The 10,654-nt window shown below is 43.2% G+C and overlaps 1 protein-coding gene across 1 annotated transcript in view; it reads right to left on the minus strand.

Annotated features, from left to right (window-relative positions):
- Positions 1–1,566, minus strand: part of TTC9 (tetratricopeptide repeat domain 9) — a 35,317-nt gene extending 33,751 nt beyond the window's left edge. The window contains exons 1-2 of the mRNA XM_010846814.1: positions 1,369–1,566; positions 62–174 (exon numbers count right to left, since the gene is read on the minus strand). Of these exons, the coding sequence (XP_010845116.1) occupies positions 62–174; positions 1,369–1,566 (311 nt within the window). The remainder of the gene's footprint in view (positions 1–61; positions 175–1,368) is intronic.
- Positions 1,567–10,654: the final 9,088 nt, after the last annotated feature.

Consider the following 10,654-nt stretch of genomic DNA (forward strand, 5'->3'; position numbering starts at 1 on the left):
CCCTCCCTCCCCCACTCCCGCGCCGCCCGCCCTCCGCCTCGCCCTCCTCCCCTCCCGCAACCTGCGGTCGGCGGCGACCTGGCCCCCGCGCGCTCCGGGGCTAGCGGTGCCGGGGGTCGGGGGCCCGAGGGGCTTGGCGGGGACTGTCGCTGACCCGGAAGAAGCTTGGCTCGCCTGAAGGAGGGGAGGATTAGTGACAAAGACGAGCCCTTTCTTTCCCATTCAATCCAGCCCTCGGAGGCGCGCCTAGTCTGAAAGAGACGCATGGGGGAGGGTGTGTGTGTGTGTCTGTGTGTGTCTGTGTGTGTGTGTGTGTGTAGGGATGTATTGTGAGTGAATATGTGTGTGTGTATATGTGTAGGGATGTATTGTAGGTGAATGTGTGTGTGTGTAGGGATGTATTGTGAGTGAATGTGTGTGTGTGTAGGGATGTATTGTGAGTGAATGTGTGTGTGTAGGGATGTACTGTGAGTGTGTGTATGGGGGATATATTATGTGTGTCAGTGTGTAGGGATGTATTGTCAGTGTGTGTGTGTGTGTAGGGGTGTATTGTGAGTGTGTGTTGGGGGGATGTATTGTGAGTGTGTGTGTGTGTAGGGATGTATTGTGAGTGTGTGTGTGTGTGTAGGGATGTATTGTCAGTGTGTGTGTGTGTGTATATGTGTGTGTAGGGATGTATCATGAGTGTGTGTGTGCATGTGTAGGGATGTATTGTGAGTGTGTGTGTAGGGATGTACTGTGAGTGTGTGGGGGGATATATTGTGAGTGTGTGTGTGTGTAGGGATGTATTGTCTGTGTGTGTGTATGTGTGTAGGGATGTATCATGAGCGTGTGTAGAGATGTATTATAAGTGTGTGTGCGTGTGTAGGAATGTATTCAGTGTGTGTGTGCATGAGTAGGGATGTATTGTGAGTGTGTGTGTAGGGATGTACTGTGAGTGTGGGGGGGATATATTGTGAGTGTGTGTGTGTGTGTGTAGGGATGTCTTGTCAGTGTGTGTGTGTGTGTATGTGTGTAGGGATGTATCATGAGTTTGTGCAGGGATGTATTATGAGTGTGTGTGCGCGTGTGTAGGGATGTATTATGAGTGTGTGTGTGTGTGTATGTGTTTGTAGGGATGGGGGACACATGCAGACTCACCCTCAACAGATTTCTTAAAAACTAAAAGGACAGGTGCGGCGGGAAGCAGGGACATAGGCGCAAGCTGCAGCTCCTGGTTCTCTGCAGTAAGAACCAGGAGCTGTGTTAATATTTTCGTGTTAATAATTTTATGGTGGCAAGGCCTGTTTTTTTGTGGGTGCAGGTTGTCACTGAGATGTGTCCCCATGTGTGGCTGCCCAGGCGCCCAGAACACAGTGGGCACTTCACCCTGCAGGCGTTGTATATTCTGAGAGCCGCCGTGTGCTGACGCCTGGGTGTGCAGGCAGCTGTGCAGAATGAATCACGGACATCAGAGATGGAAAACACCTGTTGCTGTTGGTCATCAAGGCTGGGCACGTGTCCTACTGTCCACTTGCAGGACAGCTCTGCCCCGCCTCGGAAGGTTCCATCCCTTACTTCATTCATTCTTTCAGACTGCCCTGGCTGTCTGCTGGGGATGTGCTGAGGTCAAGGGGCAAAGATAGTCCAGGAAGGGACTATCCTGCTCTCTAACTAACTCCCAGTCTACTGGAGGAGATAGACCACCCACCCATATACTCACTCTGCCAGGTAGAAATTGGTAAATGTCGCCAGAAGGAAAAGAAAGTCCTATGGAGCCCCAAGGAAGGGAAGCTTTGTGCAGGAAACATTTGAGGCCTTGAAGGATGGGTAAGATCTGATCCTGAGGAAATATAAGAAAATGTCATCTCAACCAGAGTGAGGAAACAGCAGAGGTCCTGATGTTCGGAATCTTGGGGATGTTTACAGCATTAGTGGTTTGAGTTTAATGGTCTAAACAGAAGTAACTGAAAATGATTGGGTTAGATTATGGAAGCATTTGAAGGGGTTGCATATGATTTTGCAAACGGAGGAGAAGGGTGGCCTGTTTTTTTAGTGCTCCTGCCTCCTTTATGATGCTGAGAAAAAGATGTATGTATTTTACATCATTGGTTTTTGAAGCACGGTTTCCAGACCTGCAGCATCAGTGTCACCTGGAAAACAGGAGATGGCGTTTCCAGGGTCCCACTCCAGGCCTGCTAAAATCAGAAACTCTACGCATGGGATCCAGCAGTCTGTATTTTGACCCCCACTGCCACCTTGATTCAGATGCACAGTCAAGTTTGAAGACTCCGGCTCCAAAACCTAACTACTCAAAGTGGAGGCCTTGGGCCAGTAGCATCCACATCACTTTGGAGCCTGTTAGAGATGAAGAATCTGCAAAATCCAAGATCTGCTGACCCAGATCTATCCTCAAGATCACCAGATGATTCATATGCTTATTAAGAGTGTGAAAAACCCTGCTCTGGAGGATTTGCAAAGTACAGAAATGTACAAAGAAACCCCCCCACTCTATACTGTCACCTAGGTATATTCTTTGTTAATATTTCGATATAATTCCTCTCTGTTTTTTTCTAAGCATCTATATTTGTACAAAGTGCTCTTTTAACAAACATGAGTGATATGGGATGATATATACAGTTTCCTGCTCTTTTTACTTTACGTTTTATGTAATTAAATAGCTTTTTAAAGTCTAGTTTTTAATGGTTTCACAATATTCTTTTTGTGTTTGTAGCATAGTGTATTTAATCATTTTTCTGTGGTCAGATAGATTGATTCCAAGTGTTTGCTATTATAAAGTACACTGAGATAATAAAAATAATGGATACCACTTACAATAATCCAGTGAAATAGGTGTTGTTATTATCCCCATTTTAGACACCAGGTCACAGAGACTCGTCCCAGGTCACATTGCTGATAAATAGAACTGGGGGACTTCACTGCTGGTCCAGTGGCTGAGACTCCTTGCTTCCAAAGTGAGAGGCTGGGGTTGGGTCCCTGGTAAGGGAACTAGATCCCCCATGCTGCAACTAAGACCCAGCACAAATAAATAAATATTTTTAAGAAAGAAGTCGAGCTGGCATTTACATCCAAGCAATCTGGCTTTAGTATCTATGCTCTTAACTAACTCTATTCATACTTAGTTTTTGTCCTCATTTGTATTTCTTCACAATAAACTATGTTAATATCTAAAAATGTCTTGAAACATACTTTCAATTTGCTTTTAGAAAGATTGTAGTACTTGACCTCTCACCAGCAACATGCTAGTTTCCCAACATCCTTGCCAACATGAAGGATTAAACTTTAAAAAATATTTCCTAATTTGATACATAAGACCTGTGTATTGAATGAACTGGGATATAATCAATTTCAAGGGTGAACACTTTTCACATGTTTGTTGCCATTTATATAGTATTGAGGGTTTTTATCCAGACACCGCCTTAATGTACTAAATTATACCTTATATGTTACAGCACCTTACTTTTTTAAGTGCTTGAACATCTTTAATCTTATTTAATCCTCCTCACAGCCCCAGAGAAGGAAAATGATTCTCTACTCACACAGTGAGTTTGTAGTAGTTTCTGATCAGGGAGAGATTATACTAGTTTAGTGGTTAAGATTTGGACTTAGACAGGTATAGATTGGAATTCTATCTTTGCTTCTTCCTGGGCAAGTTATTCAACTTCTGAAAACTTCAAATATCCTTAGTCATTAAATAGGGATTCTGTTTACTTCATAGGATTGTGGTGAAGTACATTGTAAGTACTCAACAGATTATAACTTTGATTATGACTCATTAAATTCCATCATGATTAGATTCCATAATAAATGTTATGGCAGACTCAGCCCATATTTGCTGACCCCTGGCCCTTTTCACTTTACAGTATTGTGTCAGGTAAAGCAAAGAGAAGAAATTGGGAGTTGTGTACTCTGAGTTGTTGTTTTAATTTTTTTTAATTGAAAAAGTGAAAGTGTTAGTCACTCAGTCATGTCCAGCTCTGCGACCCCATGGACTGTAGCATGCCAGGCTCCTCTGTCCATGGGATACTCTAGGCAAGAATACTGGAGGGGGTTGCTATTCTGTTTTCCAGATCTTTCCAACCGAGGGATTGAACCTGGGTCTCCTGCATCGCAGGCATATTCTTTACTACCAGGGAAGCCCCTTTTAAATTGAAGTACAGTTGATTTACAATGTCATGCCAATCTCTACTGTATAGCAGAGTGACTATACACATATATGCATTCTTTTTTTGGTATTCTTTCCCATGATGGTTCATCATAGGATATTGAATAAGTTTCGTGTGCTATATACATTTTAAACTTCCTACTTAGGTAGGAAGAGCTACTGAAGGCAAATATTAGATGGAGATCCAGGCCTGGGATTTGGTTACTGTCAGGAATAAGGTGTGAATTTGATCATCATAGTCACAATATTTAAATGTGAGAAGTATGTGCCCAATTGTTGTCTGTTTTTTCTGTGTCCTGGCTTAATGGTCCAACATCTCATTCTTCAATGTTGGGTTTGAGACGGAGCTGCAAGAGACATGTAATACACACGGTAACTATTCTGTGTAGGAAACAGTTCAACAAAAGCGCTTCAGACTAGATTGGATGAAGGAGAGCACAAGTGAGGAAGGGAGGGAATATTATGGGCGGGGGGACGGTGTGAGAGGAAACTTACTAGGCCCATCTGTCCCACTCTGCAGAGCTGTGTGTATATGTCTAGAATGGTTTTGTTTGCTTGTATTTACTATGCTTCTGTCTCTGTCTAAACTACTCCCTGATAAGTGTGTGCTGGTTTCTCAGAAATGGCCTCCTCCCTTCAAATGGAATTAAATAGGTGCCAAAGAGAATTTCTCAAACACCCTTTTCATTAACTATTGAGAGAAGGCAATGGCACCCCACTCCAGTACTCTTGCCTGGAAAATCCCATGGGCAGAGGAGCCTGGTGTGCTGTAGTCCATGGGGTCGTGAAGAGTCAGACACGACTGAGCGACTTCACTTTCACTTTTCACTTTCATGCATTGGAGAAGGAAATGGCAACCCACTCCAGTGTTCTTGCCTGGAGAATTCCAGGGACGGGGGAGCCTGGTGGGCTGCCATCTATGGGGTCGCACAGAGTCGGACATGACTGAAGCGACTTAGCAGCAGCAGCATACACAGAGCACTGTCTTAGGAAGTAAGTGAAGATCCAAATGACAGACAATTTGGGCATGAATTTAGGATTCACAAACTCAGTGCTTCTCAAACTTTAACATGTATGTGACTCCACAGGAGATCTTTTTAAAAAGCAATTCCCTGATTCTACTGTTTAGGGTGGGACCCAAGAGTGTATTTCTAACAAACCACCTGGGGAAGATGATACTGATGGTCTGTGGCCCACATTTTGGGAAGCAAGTATTGAAAAGAAAGGATGTTCCATCTCTCCCCTTCTCTCCTGGCCTTTGCTTTCTCCCAGAGAAGACATATTCACTAGATTGAACATATTCCAGAAAATTAATTGGTCCACACTTCACAAGGGCAGGATTCTGAACCTCCATGCAGTTTTCTCTTCTATTTCATGCAGTGGGAATGGATGAGCTAAGTCAGAGCCTCCTCTTGGGGGTCAGGCCATCTTGCTTTCTCTTCCTCAGATGCATAGCCACGCATACTTTTTATTACTTCCATTTCTGGCCCAGTATGGCAGGGCAAACAAGTTCTAGAAAAACATCTATTTCTGCTCTATTAACTATGCTAAAGCCTTTGACTGTGTGGATCACAACAAACTGTGCAAAATTCTTCAAGAGATGGGAATACCAGACCACCTGATCTGCCTCCTGAGAAATCTGTATGCAGGTTGAGAAGCAACAATTAGAACTGGACATGGAACAACAGACTGGTTCCAAATCTGGAAAGGAGTACATCAAGGCTGTATATTGTCACCCTGCTTATTTGACTTATATGCAGAGTACATTATGAGAAACGCTAGGCTGGATGAAACACAAGCTGGAATCAAGATTGCTGGGAGAAATATCAATAACCTCAGATATGCAGATGACACCACCCTTATGGCAGAAAGTGGAGAAGAACTAAAGAGCCTCTTGATGAAAGTGAAAGAGGAGAATGAGAAAGTTGGCTTAAAGCTCAACATTCAAAAACTAAGATCATGGCACCTGGTCCCATCACTTCATGGTAAATAAATGGGGAAACAATGGAAACAGTGACAGACTTTATTTTTGGGGGTTCCAAAATCACTGCAGATGGTGACTGCAGCCATAAAATTAAAAGACGCTTACTCCTTGGAAGAAAAGCTATGACCAACCTAGACAGCATATTAAAATGCAGAGACATTACCTTACTGACAAAGGTCTGTCTAGTCAAAGCTATGGTTTTTCCAGTAGTCATGTATGGATGTGAGAGTTGGACTATAAAGAAAGCTAAGTGCTGAAGAATTGATGCTTTTGAATTGTGGTTTTGGAGAAGACTCTTGAGAGTCCCTTGGACTGAAAGGAGATCTAACCAGTCTATCCTAAAGGAAATCAGTCCTGAATATGCATTGGAAGGACTGATGCTGAAGCTGAAACTCCAATACTTTGGCTACCTGATGTGTAGAACTGACTCATTGAAAAATGATGCTGGGAAAGATTGAAGGTGGGAGGAGAAGGGGACGACAGAGGATGAGATGGTTGGATGGCATCACCGACACAATGGATGTAAGTCTGAGTAAACTCTGGGAGTTGGTGATGGACAAGAAGGCCTGGCGTGCTGCAGTCCATGGAGTCACACAGAGTCGGACACGACTGAGTGACTGAACTGAACTGATGGCAGGACAGAGAGCGAAATTTGGGTATGTGATGGAGAGGGTAAGGCTCATCTAGCCTTTACTATTGGCTTTTACTTTGCTCCAATCTTGTTTTTGCAAGAGAACTCTGCACTAAGAAATTGAGCACCTATTCAGGTAAAAATAGTATTTGGACTGCTCATCTGTAGGTGGTCCTTGAATGTATTGCTTGCTCATGGATTTCACAGGGGAGAATGAAGACTGAGCCACGGTGTTTCTGCTACACAGTTGGTTTCACTGGTCCTTTGGCCAGCACTGGACATAGGACAGTGAATCCTATGGGTGATCTTATCACTAATGTAATAGCTCATTACTGAGCTGTTACTGAGATGAGATGCATTGCAAGATTTCTTAGAGATGTTCATGGATTATTTTGCTGGGAAGAATTTGGTGTGATGCACAGCAGAAGGCACAGTGCTCCTGCTGACGTTATGGGCCTCAGGCTCTGCATCTGCCCTTGGACCTGACCTTGTTTCTCTTTCTTTGTGTTTCTGCCTTTCTCACTGCCTCTTGGTCTTAGAAGACTGAAGCTTCCCTTTCTTTTCAAACTCTCTCTGGAGCTTTCATACCTCCTAAACAGATGGCATGTGCTGCTTTTTTCTCTTCCTTCAGCTCAGTTTCTTAAGCATATGTGAAAGACATATATTTGAATCTTCTTTATACTAATCTAAGCTGTTCAGGCCTTGGTCCCATGCCAACAAAACCAACGCTATTTTGGGGGATGTTTTTCTAATTGCATTCAACTTCACAATTTACCTGAGAAAATTACAACATTTTCATTACCAGCTTTTAATCCATATTCAACCTTCAAAAATCCCTCTATGGGAAAGTGGGAGATTTTTAAATATTTCATGCTCAGGTGTAGTATCAACCATATGAGGCTAATGTGAGTTTCATATTTTCATCCCCCACTGCCACCCCAACAAGAAATTCCTCTATCACAGTCTAGTTCAGTCTGGTCTTATTTAGAAAAACAAACCCTCCCTGCCTATCCTTACCCTCTCCTACTACTCAATCCATTCTGCACCCCTCAATCTTCCCATCTCCACTATCAATTGTAGCCCTCCACAGGGGCTATGATGTCAGTTATTTGGATCTGTCAGCATGTCTTCCTTAGGGGATTCTTCCTTCCCCTGTTCCATGAGGTCCTGGTAGAGCTGTCAATCACAGTGTCTATGATATTATGATGTATAACAAGAAATATACAGTTGATCTTTATCTGTTTCTGACACAGAGTTCCTACGACCCTTGAAATTTCCTGAATGAAGAGAGCAATGAAGGTGTCTTTTTTTATGTTAATGAGATGACTTTCGGAACTCACTTAAGCACAGTGAACTGTGGTGTTGGAGAGGACTCTTGAGAGTCCCTTGAATGAATATTCAGGACTGATTTCCTTTGAATATTCAGTACTGATTTCCTTTAGGATTGACTGGTTTGATCTCCTTGCAGTCCAAGGGACTCTCAAGTCCAACTCTCACATCCATACATGACTACTGGAGACACAATAGCTTTGACTAGATGGATCTTTGTCAGCAAAGTAATGTCTCTGCTCTTTAATATGCTGTCTAGGTTGGTCATAGCTTTTCTTCCAAGGAGCAAACGTCTTTTAATTTCATGACTGCAGTCACCATCTGCAATGATTTTGGAGCCCAAGAAAATAAAGTCTGTCACTGTATCCATTGTTTCCTCATCTATTTGCCATGAAGTGATGGGACCGAATGCCATGATCTTCGTTTTTCAAATGTTGAGTTTTAAGTCAGCTTTTTCACTCCCCTCTTTCACTTGCATCAAGAGCCTCTTTAGTTCCTTTTCACTTTCTGTCATAAGGATGATGTCATCTGCATATCTAAGGTTATTGATATTGCCTCCTGAGAAATCTGCATGCAGGTCAAGAAGCAACAGTTAGAACCACACATGGAATAACAGACTGGTTCCAAATAGGGAAAGGAATACATCAAGGCTGTATATTGTCACCTTGCTTATTTAACTTATATGCAGAGTACATCATGCGAAATGCCAGGCTGGATGAAACACAAGCTGGAATCAAGATTGCCAGGAGAAATATCAACCATGTGATTAGGGGGTTGGAATTTTCAGTCCTCAGACCTCCAACCTCTGGGGAAAGGGAGAGGAGTTGGAGCTGGAGTCCAATCACTGATGTTACTCATTTAGTTCATCATTTCTAGGTAATGAGGCCTCCATTAAAAAAACAGGGTTCAGGGTTCAGACAGCTTCTGGGTTGCTGAACATATGGAGATTTGGGGAGAATAGGATGCCTGAAGAGAGCATGGAAGCTCCATGCTCCTTCCCACACATCTTGCTGTGTGTATCTCCACCATTTGGCTGTTCCTGAGTTGTGTCCTTTCATAGTAAAGCAGTAATCTAAAGAGCAAGTGGATTTTCTGAGTTCTGTGAACCTCTCTGGCAAATTAATCAAACAGGAGGGGAAGTGGGGAGGGGGATCACAGCAACCTTTGATTTATAGCCAGTTAGCCAGAAGCACAGATAAAACCTGGAATTGTGAGTGGCATCTCAAATGGGAGGGAGGGGGTGGTGTGTGCATGTGTCAGTCTTGTAGGACCTGTAGAATCTGATGCTATCTCTGGGTAGACAGTGTCAGAATGGAGCTTAATTGTAGACACCCAGCTGGTGTCTCAAGAACTGCTTGTTGGTGTAGGGGAACTTCCCTTCCCTCATACTGGAATTGGGTGCTCAGTACACCAAAAAAGAGTGTCTGAGCCTCCATCCTCTCCAGCTAGTGCCTCTTCCTCGCCTGGCCAATCATATTATTCCATCTCTCTACCCCATAGTGATTGGTTAGGGAGGAGCACATGACCCAAGCAGAGAGTCAGAATTTTCCGAGAGTTATATAGACATTAGGAGACAGTGGCTCTTTAAGTTGGGAGGATTTGAGGTGGGGGCAATTGACAGCCATCTTTCTTACAATATAGGGAAATCCTATCTGAAAACTGAATTGGAACAGAAGCAAAAAGGATTTAAGGGAGAGACAAAGCTCTAGTGTTATCCATGAAGTTCTTAGATCTAGCAGTTGTTTTTTTTTTTTCATTTAAAAAATTTTTACTGGAGTAGAGTTACTTTATAATGTTGCTTAGTTTCTTGCTGTACAGCAAAGTGAATCAGTATACATATATTGATATACATATGTCATATGTATACATATATCCACTTGTTTTTAGATTTCTTTCCCATTTAGGTCACCACAGAGCATTGAGGAGAGTTCCCTGTGCTATAGATCAGCAGTTTTTAATGCCCAGATACTTCCCTGGACTTCCTAGTGTGTGAACCAGTAAAAATTCCCTTTCACACTTAATCTTGAGTTGTCATTTACAATAGAAAAACTATGGACTTATGTGTTCCTTCCAAGGTATTTACCTTTTTCACCTACCACTTGCTGCCACCCTAGTTTGGCTGCTGTTACTTGTGGCTGGTAACCAGTCATGTTCCCTTGCCTAGAAAAGCATTTTTATACTCCTCAAAAGTCCCTAGAAAACATTTTTATACTTTCCAAAAGTGGTTTGCGTGTTCATTTATCCTTTTTTCTTTTACAAAGGTTTATTTTATGATACTAAAGCTGAAGGTGATGGCACCCCACTCCAGTACTCTTGCCTGGAGAATCCCATGGACGGATGAGCCTGGTGGGCTACAGTCCGTGGGGTCGCACAGAGTCAGACACGACGGAGCGACTTTACTTTCACTTTTCACTTTCATGCATTGGCGAAGGAAATGGCAACCCACTCCAGTGTTCGTGCCTGGAGAATCCCAGGGATGGCAGAGCCTGGTGGGCTGCCGTCTCTGGGGTCGCACAGAGTCGGACACGACTGAAGCGACTTAGCA

Source organism: Bison bison, unplaced genomic scaffold (genome assembly GCF_000754665.1).
Source record: "Bison bison bison isolate TAMUID 2011002044 unplaced genomic scaffold, Bison_UMD1.0 scf7180017864239, whole genome shotgun sequence".
Taxonomy (NCBI): Eukaryota; Metazoa; Chordata; class Mammalia; order Artiodactyla; family Bovidae; genus Bison; species Bison bison.